This window comes from Stegodyphus dumicola, chromosome 2 (genome assembly GCF_044657685.1).
Source record: "Stegodyphus dumicola isolate Sdum_Otavi_A_Nest chromosome 2, ASM4465768v1".
NCBI lineage: Eukaryota > Metazoa > Arthropoda > Arachnida > Araneae > Eresidae > Stegodyphus > Stegodyphus dumicola.
In genome coordinates, this window is record NC_140769.1 from 191,229,431 (window position 1) to 191,249,221 (window position 19,791).

A 19,791-nucleotide genomic window follows, 5' to 3' on the forward strand; every position below is an offset into this window, starting at 1 on the left:
AGGCAAGAAGGCAGATTTTTTGGTGCACAAAACTAAAAGTTTCCTTTTGGTCCCACTCGGCTAAAAGACACTGAAGGTGCAGAAAGAATCAATTCACTATTCTGCTAAGTTTCAAATGTAAATAAATATGACTGCTATGGTAAAAAAAATTAGGCTTAGTCACACTTAAACAACATTTATATTGTTTATAATTCTACAACTATTGCATGCAGATTAACTAAAGGCATAAGAACCTTAACTGGAAGATAAAAACAAAATAATTCAATCATTTTTAAAGCAAAATATGCACAATTTACCTGCATAAGAGTAAAAAAACTGAGCTCAGTGAGCCAAGTAACAGGGTGGCCATATACAGGGCAAATCAGCTCAGCGGTGACGAACTTTCAGGAGAGATAGAGTACACCTAGATGAATGGAAATCTTATAGCACTGCATGGCTGGAAATGCTTTCTTGGTGTGGTAGTGACAACACAAAACTCAAAAAAGGTAGGACACAAACAGTGAGACAAAACATGTTTTATTACGTTTAGTACAGCAGAAACCTACGAATAAGAACAAAAACAATCAATGATCATCATTAAAGATGGTGTTTAAAATTACAATCCCGGACCGTGTTTCACTTCTCTGGTGCATGGAAAATCTACATCATGAATGGAAGATGCATAATGCACAGATCCTTGGTCTAATTCCTAGGTCCTTTCGAATTCCCTTATCCTAGGTCCGGGTCATAATTTCAAACATCTTCTTTGATGATGCTGTTTAGGTTGTTTTTTCTTTGTTTTTGTTATACTCCGAATAATAAACATATTTTCCCAACCCGTTTCTGTCCTTTCTTTCTTGACATTTTTATCATTACTACTGCGCAGGAAAGCGTTTTCGACCATGCATTCCAATGTGACTTTCCATTGTTGTCTAGGTGTACTCTATCTCTCCTGAAAGTATGTCACTGCTGTACAGATACACCCTGTGTATATACAGTGGTGGCCAAAATTATAGACACTTTTTGAAATTTTTATGTTTTTCAACTTTGTATGCTTATAGAAAATGTTACGTTTCGCAAAATGCCAACTTGTATATATCATTTTAAAGAGAATTTATTACTGAATTCAATACAAAACACAAAATTCAATTATTTGCAATACAAAAAAGTTATATGTACTTTAATATAAATGAAAAACACAGTTATGAAGTGGTTTATAATATCTAGCTTTCCTGGCCAATCACTGTTCTTGTTCTGAGAACCAATCAAATGTTAGTAACTGCCAGTAGAAGCTGACATCATGTTTACACTTGAAACAATTCATTATTTTGCTTTGTTCTGTAGAAGGAGGACCTGTTTCTTATACACTGCAATTACAAATAGGAATTTTTGTAAAAATTTTTAATATTTAGTCAAGAAGCAATGACATCAAATAAAAGAGTAGATTGGACACCTAGAAAGAGGTGTAATATTATTGTGTTATGAGAAAGTGGTCTTTCCTATGCTGAAATTGCAAGACAGGTGGGTGGTTCAGTGACTACATCTGGAGTCCAAAAGTTTTGTTTACGATATCAGGAGACAAATTCAATAAAAAACAAAGAAGGAAAAGGCCGAAAAAGGTGCACCACATCTATTGATGACAGAAGAATAAAAAGACTATGTCTCCAAGATAGAAAAATGTCATCAGCGGCCATCAGAAGTGATCTGAATGATGCTGGTGTTTCTGTCAGTTCAAGAACAATCAGGAGAAGATTAACAGATGTTGGACTGAGAGGTAGAATTTCACGAAAAAAGCCTTATCTTAATTTTCAGCAACGGAAAAAAAAAAAAAAAAAAAAAAGACTACAATGGGCAAAGGGACACATTAATTGGACGGATGATCAGTGGCCACAAGTTATATGGAGTGATGAAGCTAAGATATCGTTATTCGGTAGTGATGGGTGAAAATATGTAAGACGTAGAATAGGAGAAGAGCTACATTCTGACTGCATTCAAGCAACTGGGAAGAACCCAGTTAGTGTTATGATTTGGTCATGCATGTCAGCAGGTGGTATTGATATATATATATATATATATATATATATACATATATATACGAGGCGTGACACAAAAAAATGAGACTTAGTGTGTAGCTTGAAAACAGATGGGAGTTAGTATCAACTCTTTTGGTGATGTCATGCCACACACCTCTTCTATCGTTTCACTTAACCAACCGTGCCAGTGGGGAGTACTGTGTTGTTGAGTGAACACATGTGAATGCATTCTGCTAGAAAAATGTCTAATGTAAAAACCAAACAGCGAATCAACATTAAGTTTCATGTGAAGTTTTAAAAATCAGCTGCAGAGGAAACATTTCAAATGTTAACCTAGGCTTATGGAGATAAAACTTTTAGATACACTTGTGTTTGAATGGCATAAGTGGTTTTTAGGGGTAAAGGACAGTGTAGAAAATGATGAGCAGGCTGCCTAGAATGTTCATCATGATTGAATATGTTCCTAGTGGTGAGACTGTTAATCAATACTACTACATTGATGTACTAAAAAGACTTTTTGAAAAAATTAGTAGAAAAAAGGCGACAGTTGTGGAGGGGTGGATGGCTTTGCACCAGGACAATGCACCCGCTCACACGGCCTTATCTGTCAAGTAGTTTCTGACCAGCAAAAACATTACTGTGATGGGGCATCCTCCTTATTCACTTGATTTGGCTCCATGACCCTTTTCTTATTTCCTAAAGTTAAATCTTACTTAAAGGGAATCCATTTTACCTCAGCTGAGGAGGTTAAGGCAAAAACAGAGAATCTCCTGAAAGGCCTTCCAAAAACCTCATTCCAGATCTGTTAGCAGCAATGGTGAAGTAAGCACCAAAGTAGAAGTGTGTGAATGCTAAAGAGAACTACTATGAAGGTGCTAATGTTACGGAGAACTGATTCTGTAAGTACAATGATTTATTGGACCGTTTTTTTTTTTTTTTTTTTTTTTTTTTTTTTTTTGGTGTGTCACATCTTGTATAATATACTTTTGGTATATGGCTGATTGTAACAAAAAAGGGAGGTGCACACTGGACCAGATTTAGATTTGACAAGATCTTAAGCTATTTGAGATATGGGGCACTTTATGAGGTATATGAGTAAATCTTTTTAATATGAGATATGCTACAATTTTTCGGGGGGGGGGCTAAGTTATAGCTTGTTCAGCTTATATGTAAATCTGGCACTGGATGCACAACTACATGCTATAGCAGTCCCATGCACAAAATTTCAGCATTCTGAGCCTACTTGCTTTTGAGTTACACAAGATATATATGTACGTACATACGGTCGCCACGAAAAAAATCTCTTCTGAATCCATTTGAAATCAGTTTTATAATTCGTTTGGGGAAAAAGAGTTTATTCTGTCCATACATACATATGTCATTCAAAAACATTGTTAAATTGCATTCAATAGCGGACTAAATGGATATTTTTGTTGAAATATGGTACCTGGAATTTTTTATGATAACAATACTTCCTTTACTTCATAGAAGGAAGTAAAAAAGGTGCCTTTATTTAGTTTATCATCTTTTCAAATCTGTGTTTCTTTTTCTTTCTTTCTCCCCTCTTTTTTGTGCTTTGTTTTAAAACTTTTTTGTGTAGCATTAAGCATTTGACATACATTATTATACCTTCATATTTACTGAATTTTTTATACAAAACTTCATTTTATCAATAAAATATGCTTTAATGGAAGGAAAATATAAATGTTTTGGAGAAAATGTAATTATGTTTGTGAAAGCAATCATTTATTTCATGTAATAGTAAGTCTTGTAAAAACTAGAAGTTGTAGTGTAAAGTTCCCATTTTTTTTTTTTTTTTTTTTTTTTTCCTCAGATCAGTTAAAAAAAGTCTAATCATACTTAAACCCATTTCTTAACTTAATGCTTGTTTTTGTGAGGCATTATTGATGGAGGACAATTTTAGTACATTTGGTGATTGTTGCAAACTTAACCAACCGTGTCAGTGGAGTTTTTAATAATTAAAATTATTAAATATTTTGTGAATAAAATTTATTTATTATTATAAAGTATTCCTTAATGATGCACTTTTTGAAATGAAAGTAAGTTCTTTAATATAAATCTAAGGGTTGAAGCTCATAATCAGGCACTAAATATCTTTGAATACACAACTTCTCCTTGCTGCTGTATTGTTGGGCTCAAATACTGAAGAAGGCATTTATATTTGTAAACATATAATGCCTGCACAGTGTGGTGACAATAAAAATGCACACTGAGCCGAAAGTTCTCTTGTGTGGTTTGGTGGAAGAGGAAGGATAAAGTAAAGAGAAGAGATTTGGAAGACCTCTGGACCATTTCCATGAGGTGTTCTCCATCAAAATTGTGGCACAAACGGGCAAAATAGTACTGTCACCTATATGATGCTCGAGACCCATGTCAATGACAGGTGTAGTCTTGAGCTTCATGCCATCCGAAATTTTGTGGACTTTATATTCTGATTAGGTCAGACAAGTGAGATAAGCCACAACAACAGTATGTTACAACACTTGAAAATAAGAAATTGTTAGGTATATGCCTTAATCATTATTAATTTAGCACTTTTTTTTTTTACATTCTCATTCATAAAAATCAAAGTACGTTTTCATCTACATTTTAAGATACATGATGTATGTTTTAATGGCTGACAACATCAGTAGCAATTGAAACTGATATAAAATAATCAAAATAGTTTGTAATATTTAATGTCTAATGAAAGATTAGTAGAAATTTGTCCGCTTATAGAGTTTCAATCAGAAAGCATTTAATCTTTGGACTTTGGAGAGGCTACAATCTCTTAACTTACTGGTGAATTTTTCATTTGCACCCTATAAATGTCTCAGCTGGTGAACTTAAACTCATATTTGAACTAGATTGCAACTACAGTGTGTTTATCTGTAATTTGTGGAATACAAATTAAGTAGAAATTTTAAGTTGGATTGATAAGCTAAAAATATTTGCTGAAAATGTACCTAACTTTTGAATTTCTAACATGAAAACAGCCAAATACTTGTCTCTATATTTCTCATTGACTAAAAGTAGATTTTTTTTCACTCGTAAATTAGCAGTTTGAAGTACACTTCAGTCACCTTTTCCTTTGCTTACTAGCAATAATGTTAAAAGAGATTTGCCATCAATCTCCATTTTTATAACTGATAAATTTCTATTAATTTTTCCATCTTTTACTTTATGTTTGTATTATTTGTATAATGTAAGTAATTTATGTAAGTACTTTCATATTTGCATCTTTTTTTTTTTTTTTTTTTTAATGGAACAAGAGAAATGCATAATAAAACTTAAATAAAATTGGGATTCGTTAAATTAAAATTATATACATATACTGAGTTTTAAATTCTTTTTGCTTTAAAACTAGAAAAAAGGAGAGTCATTTTCATGTTAAAGAACTGTATTTGAAAAATTTATTAATTTTAGGCATATCATTTTTAAATATGTAAAACTGTATAAAATGATATAAATAACTTACCTTAATTATTATTTCAGTCATTCAAACGGAGGTTTGTAAGTTTACGTCAAGAAATTGATGGAACTCACATACTAGAATTTCATAAAGATGAACGTAAAACAGATTCTAAAGGTGCATTATGTATGGACTTTTGTAATAAGGTTACAAGGGTGAGTAAATTCCTATAAGATTCTGACATAATACAAGATTACAATTTTCTTTTATGTTATCATGGAAGTGGGGGACTTTTCTAAATAAATTTTATAAAACTTCTGTAAAATTCTACATGGAATGATGGCATTTTAAACAAAAATATCCAGTAAAATAATTTATTGCTTATTCTATCTTTTCATCTACTGTGTGCAGTTTGTGCATTGTAAATAATATTCCTATCATTTAATGAAATAATCATGATTTAATTAATAATCCAAATGTTCTGAATGAATAAAATATTTTAAACTCGATGTAGGACTTCTGTGGTTTATAGTCGAAAAATTTGGCCAAGTGATTTTCAGCGGCGCTTCGGTTGGCCAATTTTTTACATCAAGAGAATTTTGCAGAGACTGAAACAGACCAGATATTCAGATGGTGCAGAGTCCTGGCTGTATGGTGAATGCATCAAAACTTCCCAACTAAGTTCCGTCAATTTGTTCCGAGTCATCAAAAATGTGTGTAGCCGCGCATTGTCATGATGGAACACAACTCCCTTTCTGTTGGTTAGCAATTCTAACTGATTGGTGGTTGCCCTTACTGGACTGCTTCGTTCAAACGGTCGACTTGTGTACAGTACAGGGAGCAGGAGCCCTCTGGTTCATAAAATACAGAGAATTCTCCTTAATATCCCTATACCTTTTCGTCCTGTACTCTGTTGGGTGCCAGTGCACGTAGGAATATTAGGAAATGAAAGTATAGATATAATGTCTAAAGAAGTTGCCAATAGTGCATTCCTACTCGAGTGTCCAACAACACTTTCAATCTCGCTTCTAAAGCATTCCACATGCAAACTTATCATAAGACAGTGGAAAACCCGCTGGAATGATGCTACAATGAGTCTATGCACACATGCAATGCTCCCAAGTGTAAGCATGGATCTGCAGAGCAAAACTGGCAGTATGTCGCATTTCCTAGCAGGACGTGGACTGTACAAAGCCTACTGCATAGGTTTGGTCTTTTCAGCACAGACATCTGCGACTGTGGGGAAAGTGGGCAGCCCAGACCACTATTACTGTGAATGCTGCTTGACAGCGAAGTTCCACCTAAAAAAACCAGCACCCATGTTTTGCACAGCGTGGTGGAATAATATTCGAAATAACAATGTTGCTCTATCGAAACTGCATGCTATCTCTACATACTGTGCTGCAAAAACACAGTAATCTGGAACAGCTTTCATCACAATCATTCCCCAAGTAGCTAAATTACAATTTCAGCTCCTATAAGATAAATATTTAATTTTTTAAATATTATACATATATATACAGTAAGACCCTGCTTAACGCGGGGGATACGTTCCATCAAAGTAGAGCGTAATGCGAAACAGCGCTAAACGAGGCTATCTTTACATGTAAATATTGGTTTAGGGGAAGATGGCTAGGAAATTGGTTAGGTATTAAATTTAAAAAGTATGTTTTTTTTTAATAAAAATAAAACCAAACATTTATTTCTTAAAGTCCAAATTAATACCACATTATTATTTCTTGCAAAAATAAAAACAAAATATAAATAACAAAACGAATATTCTTAAAAAAAACAAATAAAATTCTAAGTCAGTCATATTTAGTTAGCCTTCCGCGTTTTCAGTGTTCTGCCTTTTTGTGACAAAAGCATCTAATGTTGTTTGCCTTTTTCTTTTGCGTTGTTCTCTTAAAAGTTCTTCATAAACGGATAGAGCATCTCTAACACCACGCCTTACTTTTGAGCTCCTGTCAAAATTCGGATCATTTTCAATGAATTGATCCATTATTTCAGTTATGGTAGACAAACTCCTTTTTACAAACGCCATCGAAAGTTCTTTTTGCTCTTCTTCTGAATCACTGCTGTCAACACTTTTGTTTTCTTCTTGTTCAGTTAATTCCTTGAGCTCATCATTAGAAAGACTAGCCGCTGCTTCTTGAATTATTTCTTCGACATCTTCCACATTTACCCCTTCAAAATATGTCTGTACAATACCGCACCAAACAAGAAATACAAGTACACTCTTTCGGATATGTATTTGAAACCTATCACTGCATAATATTTTGGGGAATCCCCGTATGCTGCGAGCGATTTCGTGGAATCCCCGGGTTGAAATAAAAGAGCACTAAACCGAAACAGCGCTAAACGAAACAGCGTTAAGCGGGGTCTTACTGTATATATATTTAACACTTTTGCATACTTGCCAACCTATGACACTCAAAAATCAGGAGATTTTTTTAAGAAATCAGGAGTTTTTTTAAGAAATCAGGAGATTTTTCACAATGTTAAAAAGACTTTTTAAATGATAAAAATATAGTTTTTAATAATGAATTAACTTTAAGTAGTAACTAATTCTTAAATGCAAGCAACACAAAAATACCTTACACATAAAAAAATTTTTATTACACGCATCGTTTAAAAAAAAAAAAAAAAAAAAAAAAAAAGAGACTCTTTAATCAGTTTTTGTACAAATGTTATAAATAGTGGCAGATTTTGCTTTCTTTAAGAAAGAAACTTCATCATTGTGTTCACAGCAATTGCCACGTAGGCCTGCTTTCGCTAATAAAAGTTTTTCTAATGTGCCATCTCTAATATTAGATCTAAATTTAGTCCTCGTTTTCGCAACAACACTGAGGATCCCCTCACACTCTGCATTACTATAGGGAACTGTCAAGATGGCCAACACAATTTTAGACAGTTCACTATATTTTAAAATTCCATCAGCACCTTTCAGTTTTGCAATTAAACTCCACTGGGTGTCAATCGTAGCTGATTTTATTACTTCATCCAAGTTTTCTAATTGTAAACTGCTGTTATGCAGCTGTTGGAACTGTTTCAATTTTTCCTTCCTTTTAGAACTCCTTTCAAGATAATAATAAATATCAACAATGTGTTCATCCACATTTATTGGTAAAGAAGTGTCCCCTTTTTCAGCTGCTAAATTTAAGAGGTGATAGGTGCACCTCATAATCTGAATTTTCCTTTCTTAAGATGCCTGCAACACCAGCCTTCCAAGCCTACCAATACTGGTGCATTATAGGCACCAAGTGCTAAGCAATTATCCAGAGTGCCTGCAGTTTTATTTTAAAGTTTTAATAATTAGCTGTGCTATATTAAAGCCTGTCAAATGTCCTTCTAAAGTGGAAACATAAAGTAAACTGCACTCAATTTCTGAAGACTCTGGATCAAAAAAAGAAACAACAATTGGATACAGTTTTGAATCGGTATTATTGCTTCCATCAGTAGAGAGGCAGACCGGAGCTGTTTTAATGCAATCAATAACTGAAGATTTATTTTTCAAACCCATTTCTTTAACAATTGCACCTGTTTTGATTCTTGCACCTTGAGTATTTCTTAGCGATTTCACTATCGGGAAACATTTTTCTAAATAAAGCTGCAGCGTGATCCGATGCATTCAGTGGCAGGTTGTGCTCCAGTAAAAAGGCAGAGAACAGACATTCTGCATTAATAACTTTTTGGTCCTTTGTTTCCGAAGAAAAATTGAATTTTTCGTTTTTTTCAAAACAACTCATGTTATCCTTGTGTTTTTGTGTACGCACATGTTTGAGAACATCCGCCCTTCCAACATACGAAATTGAAAAATCGCAACGACAGGCGGTACACATCGCAAATTTATTACATTTCCTTGAGGAAATAATGGAAGGAAAGTCAACTGTGTACGATTTTTGAAACGTACACGAGTATTTCACCTTTCTCGCAGACGTAACAAAAGATGATAATTTCTAAAACTATTTCCCTAAGGCACGTGTACTCACACAACTCAGGACAAAATGAACGAAATAACTAAAAAGAACGTCCAAATAACAACTTGCTTTGTCCTCATTGGCTAATATATGCCAGCTGACACGCAGTGGAGCTCGAAGACCATTGGAGAACTGGAGAATGACGTTTCTGGATACGTATAATGCTTTCACTCACAAAGCAGAAGCTATCTGATTCGCAAGGTTTTGTTTTAGATATAATGTAGAGAAAATTCAATTGCTTTCAGACATCCAAAAGCACTTTTTTTATTCATATAACAAAGTATTAAGCCAAGTTGCATAAAAATCGTGAGAAATTTTAAGAATAAGAAAAAGTCGGGAGAAATATATTGTAAATCGGGTTGGCGGGAGAGCGGTCGAAAATCGGGAGTCTCCCGCCTAAATCGGGAGAGTTGGCAACTCTGCTTTTGTTATAAAAATCTTTGTTCCATTGCATCAACTTCTTGACATATACAAATATTTGTAAATATTTTTCATACATTGTTACATACAGTTATCTAACTTTCGTAATATGAATATTCATTCTAATATAGTAAATATGCCAATTTAACACAAGAAATACCAATAACAGTGTTTCATAATGTCATTTATATATATCCTGTAGTGTAAATTTCTTTATTCCACATTGATTGTCATCACTTAAATGTAGCACATTTGACTTATTTATACACCAAATGTAGTGCCCATTTAATGCACTGCCATATGCATTTAATAAATGCAATATAATTTCCCTTATATATAATATTCAATTATGTAATATGAATGTTCATGTGCAATACTGTGCTATTCAAAATATCTTTTAACAAAAGAAAAAAAAATGTACTGAACAACAGGCCTTGTATGCCAATGTAACTGATTTCCACAGAAATGACTTTCAGTTCTGTAAGATACGAACTAGGACGGATGTCATCTTCACGGTGCATACAGGGCCGAATTGATGGTTTCATCAGGTTGCAGCAACTCATAATGGACAATTCCCTTCCAATCTCAACATCGAAATTTCAGGAATAGAATCAAACAAACCACTGCTGGGTCCTTCGTTTACTCAAAGCCATTCTCACCGTATACTTGACAAATTTTTCTGCATGTTTTTGAATCATTTTTACCTTTTCTATAGTAAAAAAAGCATCATATACCGTATTTCTTCCCATATTTCACTCATTTTCAAATCAATATAACTTTTGACACGAGCAACAAATTATAAAACTATCTTCACAAATAATGGAAGTTGAATGTCACCTTTTAAGGACATGTTCATTTGAGACAATTGGGTTAGTGCTCCCAGATATATAGGCATCAATGCCATCTAGCAGCAAAAAAGCAATATATATATATATGGATTGACAAAAAAATTAATGAATGTGTTCATAAACCAAAAGATTCTTGGCTTAATCTGAGAAAACATTTGGCATTTGGAAGGTCCAGAGCTTGAATCCTGCGAAGGATATAGCTGATTTTTCTTGTTTTGTGTTTTGAAAAATGTAATACAGTCAAAAGTCGTTAATTTGGACACCCATAATCCGGACCTCAAAGCTAAAAACTTTCTGCGCATGCGCCGCGTTGGCACATGCGCACAGGCGTTTTATGCGTGCGCGTAAGACCTTGACTACTGCGCATATGCGTGTGCGCAAGTGCAGAATACGTTTTCGCCTGCACGTTTAATGTATAACGGACGGCGTAAGCTAAAATTATCTAATTATCTATTTCAGTTAATGTTAATGATTGCGTTGTTCCTTAATCTTCGAATTGGATCCCGCTTATTATTTTTTGCAGACTGTAAGAGCAATTTTATAAAAGTAAACTTGAACTTTTGATTATGTCAAATAGAATTTCCGATGCTGGAACTTCCAAAGGATCTACAAAACGAAAGTATGTTTCGATGTCCAACAAACAAAAAGTGGAATTACTGCAAAAAAATGGATAAAGACATGAAGAATGTGACAAAGAGGTTAGTGAAAACAAAAAAATTTCGATTGACAAGTTAGTCAGTATTCTCGGCACAGCAATTAACGAGACTTGAACAGCGGAACTTTGTAACTGAACAAGAAATTGTCTTTTTATAGAATTAAAGAGAAAGTATTATCACATAAAATGAAGCAACTTAAACAACTTACATTGAGAGAAATGTTTAATAAAGTAAACAAATAAATATTAAGCTTTTTTTTTTTTTTTAATTTCGATACCCTTTAGATCATAATTGTTCTTTATTTCATAAATTACGGTTTCATATTTTTAATTTTAGAATTTCTGCATGCCATCTTACGAGATTTAAACTGATGATCTATAATCCGGAAAAATCGATAATCCGGAATCGCCGACGTCCCGACGAGTTCGGATTAACGACTTTTGACTGTATCTCTGCAAAGTGAGTACAATAGGTGATCAAAGATACACCTCCTCTTCCAACCAGAAACTGTTTCATAAATGAAGGCCAAATGTTTTGACCATTATTATCAACCAGGAGCTAGCCAGCATATTTTGGATATACATAATGGATTTCTGTAATAAATCTGGAAAAACATTCTTGTATGCATTAATATTGTTGCTCTTTTTGGCTGACATCAGCTTCACTTTTCAGTGTTTCTGTCACAGCAATCATAGCTGCCATTTCAAGCATCTTGAATGGAATCCTATCCTTACAGATGCATTTAAATCATACATAAACACACTTGAAAGATACAGCTTCATTTCCATAAACTTGTTTCAGCATATCATGGCATTCTTTTACAGATTTACTAAATTTGAAATAGAACATCAGATTCATTTGCTGCTCCATTTTACAGCACTGCTACACCTTTACATGCAATGCCTATTCTTATGCCATACTCGAACATATTCAAATGTGTTATAGAGTATCTTTTCTGTGTTTCATCATTGCCCACTACCATACATGCACATCTTATGATGTTATTAATCGAACTTTATTGTCATACCTCAGGCTTAAAAAAATATGTATGTAAACATTTTAAACTTCATTCAAGCTTTACGTCTTCTGAAAGTGAAAGTACTGTGTTTGGGTTGGTGTGAGCAGAGAAATTCACTTTTCCAAATCGAGCAGCATTGCTGATTTATAAATCATGGTAATTAGAGAGAATACAGTGGTTTATAAAAGAACTGACATAATGAATTTGTCATGTAATGAAGTTTACTAAAATGTAACAATCAATTAGAGAAGGGTAATCTTTAATTTTATCAGTCAGACCTCTGTAGTATTTTGAAGCCTTGGAATTACTGTTTTGTAAAACTGATTTTACAGTCTATTTACAAAACCAGATATGTTGTGACATATCGATGAAATAAAGTGCATTAAGGAAATTTATAGCAAAAGGATTGCATAATCTGGACTCAAGCTGTCAGAATTATGATATCAAAAATGACAAGTATTATTACTATTATTATTGCTCGATTTGAGTCATTTTCTTCATATTGATTAGATTATTTTGTTAGGATATGTTTCATATTCATCTACTTCTATGTAATTTGCTGAAGCAGGGTATTTAATTGATGGATCTTAGCAATAATATGAAATTTATATCTTTTAAATTTCACTGCATTTGAATATCCACCAGCAATATGTCTTTGTGGAAATGTTTTAAAGAATCAGATCATATTGAATTATATTGCTTTCTTAAGTGGATATCTTTGTTCTTTGTGAAGCTATTTTGGTAAGAAAATTTAATTAATATATATGCATATGCTATGTACTTGTTATTTTTTGCTTATTTGTGCTACTTTTTTGTATTGAACCTCTTCATTCCATTATATTAAACTGCACAAAATTATTTCCTCAAGTGTTTCTTGGTCAAACAAAATAATCATGCATATTTGTACACATACATATTGGTGTACCTCTGAATTTCAAGCTGTGGTGTTATTTAATATTGTATACATTTTCTAATTTTCTACGAATAGTATTTAATGAGACACTGATTTAATTATGATGTACTGTAATTAGCGTTACTCTCTCTTTTCCACATATTTCTTCTGGTATATTTAAACAAGAAAATTATAATATTTTCCATGATAAAAATTAACGAAATGTGATTATATGTCTCCCAGGTTAAGCTAGGGACAATTTTGATTTTGTCCCTAGTTTCATCTCGTATGTCAGGTATGGTCATCAGGTTGATGCCAAAGTAATTTTGCTTGATTTTGGCTAACTAGATAACTAGATAATATATCTTTGCAAAATCACTAGTGTGTCATCAAAAAGTGATTTTGCAAAATCGCTTTTTTGATTAATATTATATAATTTTAATTATATCATTTTATATTGGGTCTGGGAAAAAGTTCGTGCCATTTTTTCTCATAGATCTGGCATCAGTGGAAAATAACTCAGGAAAAACAGATCACAGTGACACCACTAAATGCTCTTTGGAAAAGTGATTCTTCAAGCGTTACTGTGAGTTTATAAACATTGAATGTGGTACAGTGAGTGGAAAGTCATGTGCATTTGACAATTGCGAAAAGTAACGAAAAATTGCTTTATATTTTACAATATTATTACAACAAAGGAAAGAATGCTGCACAGGCTTGTGAAAAAATTTGTGCTGTGTATGGTGAAGGTATGTTATCAAATGGTTTTCTTGCTTTCATTCTGGTAATTTTGGCATAAAAGATGAGTTACACTCTGGTCATCCAATCACTGAAAAAACTTATGAAATTCTAGCAAAGGTCCAGCAAGATTTGCATATCAGCAGTGTCAACATTGGTATGGAGCTGGGCATTGACCACAAAACAGTTTTGAATCTCAAACCTGTCATAACTAGGGATGAAAAAGAGATCACATGCAGCAATTGAAAGTGTAAATGATCGTGGATAAACGATGGGGAGCCGTGACAAGCTGTCGCAAAGCCAGGATTGATGCTGAATAAGGTGCTGCTGTGTGTTTGGTTGGACTGGAAGGGAATCGTCCACCATGAGCTGCTTCCACAGTTGGGCAGACAATCAATTCTCAACTCTACTGTGAACAACTAGAGAGATTATGCCAGGCAATTGAAAGGAAATGGCCCAAATTGAACAATAAGAAAGGTATTGTTTTCCATCATGACAACACCCGACTACATGCTTCTTTGATGACCAGTCAAAAACTGCACAAGCTTGGTTGGGAAGTTTTGATGCACCCACCGTATAGTCCAGACATAGAATCATCAGACTATCACTTGTTCCCATCTCTGCAGAACTATCTCAGTGGAATTAAGCTGATTTCAAAACAGGCCTGTGAAAACAACTCAACTCAGTTTTCCAACCAGAAACCACCGTTTTCAATCAGAAAGTTCTTCACTGATGGCATGCATCATGCCTCTGCCCAAAAGATGCCAAAGCATTGTAAATAATAATGCAGCATATTTGGTTTAAATAAATTATTTTTCACACTATAAGAAAACGACTTGAATTTTACTCCAAAAATGCCGCAAACTTTTCCCCAAACCCAGTACTTTTTCTTTATTTGCCAACATTGATCTCCCATGGGAATTTGAATGTATTAAATTGTGTAGATTTGATTTTTAGTTTGAAATTAACTTTTTATGAAAAGAGTCATTTCTGACTACAAAAGAGGTGGCTATTCTTGCTATATACAGATTTCATTTTTATTTCCTTTATTGATGTTGGATTTGCTTCCCAATTAAGGTGACAATTCCTAGTAATTTTTTATACAATTGTAAATTTTATTAGTACATAAAGCATTCCATTCTGTTGAATATTTTTTCATGAGGGAGAATTTAGATGGTGTCTTTTACAATTTCTTTTGATAAAGTAACAAGTTTTAAAATATTATATGCTTTCAATCTTTAGTTCAGTTCTTTAGTTTAGCAATCCACATGTTCTTCATTTAATCTCCTTTATTTCTAGTCGGTGTGTTTCACACAAGGTTGTTTTGTTGTTTCCAGTTTGTGAATCTAATTTTGCATTGCATTTGCATTCATAAATGCAGTGACAGATAGTCATGAATTTAGAATTTCACTGGCATTCAATTAATAATCTCATATATGGATGCTGCATATATACAGAGGGTGTTTATTCATTTTTAGAATGATTTTGGCGTCGTTTAATTAATGTTTAAAATGCTTGGCATATTTTTTTTAAATGTTCTGGCTGAGAACCTTTTTTTTTTTTTTCTTAACTACAAGTCTGCATTGTGATTTCCGCGATAGAAGGGCCTTTTATAAGATTTTCAGGGATGTTGATTTCTGTTCTTTTTTCACTACTCTCCAGAGTCCATCAGTCATGGTGGGTTTTCACTGTGAAGGAGCTGTTTTCGATGGGGAAAAAGAAGAATAGTCCACAGGTGAAATGTCAGAAGGCTTACTGAAAAGGTATATATGCAATACTTGTATCAGTCTTCATTTTTTCAAGGTATGCAGTAGTACTTTTCAGAGTATGACTTGCTGCTTTGTTTCAAGGAAATTTCATTCTTTGAAAGTCATTAGGATAAAGAAATGTTATTTCTTTTGTAAATATTGGATGTAAAGCTTTCTGTTGATAGTACATTGAGTTGATTTTAACATTTTTTTCCACTCTTATTTTTAATTTCCCATTGTAAAGGAATTCTGTGGAAATCATAAACCCTTAATTGAAACTTTCCTTGCATTGATAGAACCAGATGTGCATATTTTTTTATAAAAGTAGACAATTTTTTGTTGCAGTCATTTAGGTGAACCCATGCTTCATCAAGGATCATATGTATTTCCCTTTATCTCCTGCTGAATGATTTTCATATAGGGTTCTATAAATTGTTCTGCATTGAGCCAAATGCCTCAACAAAAGCTGATAAACATAATGTTTTTTAGCTTTTTTAAGCTGTAGATCATGGTTTATTTATTTTTTTTTTTATTTATTGTCGCTGCAAATGTATTTAAAGACTTTCAATAGTTTTCTTGCATTGGTGGATTTTCTTTTGTTATAAATCACAATTTTAGAAACATTATATAATCACAATTTATTAATAAAATTTAATTTAATCACAATTTATTTATAAATTTATTAATAAATTTAATCACAATTTATTAAAAAAATTGTTATTAATCACAATTTTTTTTTTTTTTTTGTTATTTATGTGGAGTTTTCTTTCCATGTGGAAGTAATGACTGATAGTTTTTCTCTTTCTGATTAATAATGTTCTTTATTTTGCACTTAGAAATACCATGCATTGCGTAACATTTTTAAATTATGGAATAGGAATGTCTCTCTTTTGAAAGCACAAAAACATATCCTTCAGTTCACAGCTTGTTTATATGTAACATTAAAAAAAAATTAAAAGTAGCAAATAAAATTTGTCATTTTAAATAATAAGCTGTTACCAGAAATTTTTATTCCAAAACATTTACTTTTTAAAATTCTGTATTGAAATCATTCTAAAAATGTTTAAACACTCTCTATATGTATATTGGCATTTATTTTATACTTTTAAAAACTTTTGGGAATTTTAAAAGCATTTACATATTCATTTCATGTCCATCATTATATAAACAGAAGAGCATTTTGTATAAATGCAGTAAAATTCTCAAGAATGCACAGGTATACTAAGTCTGAAGAGAGGTATGAAAATGGAATGTTCGCAAATTATTATAGATGGTTATTATGATTAGGAATCTTGGAAAAATGCTTATTGTTTGAAAATTTAACCCTATGTGATAGTTTTCTGTATATATTAGACATTTTATTTTTGAGAATTTGGATATTAAGTTTTTAGAATCTGTGGATTTAATGCAAGATGTGAAAAACTTAACTATGCATCATTACTGAATTATTACTATTCTGTAATGTTTCAGGAACAATCTGTAATTGATGTACAGATTGTTTTGTTAATGTTTCAGAACAATATACGAGGGCTATCCAGAAAGTAGATTACGTTTTGGAATAAAAAAATAAACAAAGTATAGGAAACAAATTTTATTATATACAGATGAAAGCCACACTCAAATACTACTTTTCTACATAGTCACCATACAAATTAAGGCATTTATCATAGCGATGTACGAGCTTGGAAATTCCTTCGTCGAAAAATTCGGCCGCCTGCGCCTTCAACCACTTCGTTACCTCTTCTTGCAGCTGTGCGTCGTCATCAAAACGCTGCATAGCCAGCCACTTCTTCATTGCTGGGAATAGGTGGAAGTCGCTTGGTGCCAGGTCGGGACTGTACGGCGGATGAGGAAACAACTCCCACTTAAAAGATTCAAGAACTTTACGAGTGACATTTGCCGTGTGGGGCCGGGCGTTGTCGTGAATCAACAAGATCTTAGAGCTCAACATTCCTCTGCGCTTGTTTTGAATTGCTCTTCTGAGTTTTTGGAGAGTTTGGCAATACCTTTGAGAGTTTATTGTAGTGCCTCTTTCCAGGAAGTCCACCAAAATTACACCTTTTCTGTCCCAAAAAACAGTCGCCATCATCTTCCTTGCCAACATTGTTTGCATGCATTTCTTGGGTTTTTGGGGAGAACTTGTGTGCCCCCACTGCATTGATTGCAATTTCGTTTCACAGTTCACATGTTTCACCCATGTTTCGTCACCAGTAACGATGCGATCGAGTAAAAAGTCACCATTCTTATGGTAAGCGTCCAAAAAGTTCAACGCTGCAGCCATTCGCTGATTTTTGTGGTCCTCTGTCAAGATTTTTGGAATCCATCTTGCACAAAACTTGTGGTAACCAAGCTTTTCGCTGATGATTTCGTGCAACAAACTTCGCGAAATTTGTGAAAAACTCAAAGAAAGTTCCGTTATTGTGAAATTTCGATTTTCACGGACTTTAGCATCGACTTTTTCGAGAAGTTCGGCGGTCACTATGCTGGGTCTCCCACTTTGATCTTCGTTGTGAACATTGGTTCGGCCATTTTGAAATCTTATGACCCACTGACGCACTCCACCTTCAGTGATAATGTTGTCCCCATACACTTCACGAAGCTGCCGATAGATTTCTATCGGTTTACAGTTTTTTGCAGTCAGAAACCTTATTACTGAGCGCACCTCGCAGCTCGCGGGATTTTCAATTAACGCAGACATTTCAAACCGTCACAGTATCTGAACGGAGCACAGCACGAACCTCTCACTAGCACGGCTAGATGCAGACTGAGCTGCGCAACGCTCTGACCCCAAGATGGCCGCGCTAGCCCCGCCCCTAGCGGACACAGACGGAAACGTAATCTACTTCCTGGATGGCCCTCGTAATTAATCTTAGTGGTCATATAGTTATGTGGCAATAACTTATGAATAGTATGTCTTTTCATTTATTGCATTCTCTGCTATTCATCTGCGTTCTTACTGATAAGCTGATGTTAGCCACAAGTTTGTCTTTAGATGATTTATTTTAGTATATTTCATCATTCCTTATGCAACCTATGAACTGTTGTTTGAGGCCCAAAGAGATGACAGCTTTTCTTCTTGCATCATCTTGATTCTGATCTAGCATCATCAGCTCAGTTTTAAAGTTGTCCTAGTCTTTGGGATTTTTTTAGCACCAGACCTCATTTAAACTTCACTTTTGGTGCTTATTATTTTTCAAATGTTGCCACCAAATTCTCACCATGCGTTACTTGAGAAATAATTTAATAAATATTGGAATTGATGATAGCTGTATAAAATGTGTTTTACCAAAGAAACACTACACAGTTCTGGAACTTTCCACGAAACTACTCATACAGCTTTTCACAGTATCAGAGAACACAATCAGCTGTTACACTTCCTGCTACTAAGAATGTTTAAGACAATGCAATGCAAAGTGCATCTAAAGAGTGAAACTAACACAGAGATATCACAATCAAACTCGCGCTGAACTAAACAATTCAGAAACTGATGCTCTGTCCAATCTCATATAGTTTTCCCCCACTGCCAAGAGATACTTTTTACTTTTCAAAATTACTGGAAGGCATAGGAGGGCTGGTTACAGTTACATTTATTGATTAATTACATTTATTCAATCACAATACCAATTACAGTTATACATGGACTGGACCAAAATGTCACCAAATAATCGCTAAGAGTGGCCACTTTTTGCAATTCTTAGCAAAATTTGGCAACAAAATTAGTCACCAGAAGCATTGCAGCTTGGTGATATGTCGCCAATTCAGTGAGATAGCCATTTACTCAATGGTAAATAAACTTGCCCTGTATTCTTATTTTTCTGGCAAAGCTTTGCTTCTTCAGATTTTCATGTTACATTATACAAAATGTACAACAATTTTACATATAATTTTACTAAAATTATTTACATATATATAAAATTCGTACTATTGCTCCCTTCCCAAGGATTGACCGTATTGGGCATTGCATGACAGGAAGCCATACTTACAATTAAGAAAAGTGAGTATGCTACTAAAACAATAGTATCTATAAATGAAAAATCAATCACTAAATAAATAAATAAATGCATGAA

At 33.6% G+C, this 19,791-nt stretch overlaps 1 protein-coding gene across 8 annotated transcripts in view; it reads left to right on the top strand.

The window, feature by feature from the left end:
• Window positions 1-19,791, top strand: part of Ziz (dedicator of cytokinesis protein Ziz) — a 292,231-nt gene that overhangs the window by 24,669 nt on the left and 247,771 nt on the right. For all 8 annotated transcript variants that reach the window (XM_085811589.1, XM_085811587.1, XM_085811582.1 and 5 more), the window contains exon 6: window positions 5,508-5,639. In XM_085811589.1, the coding sequence (XP_085667715.1) occupies window positions 5,508-5,639 (132 nt within the window). The remainder of the gene's footprint in view (window positions 1-5,507; window positions 5,640-19,791) is intronic.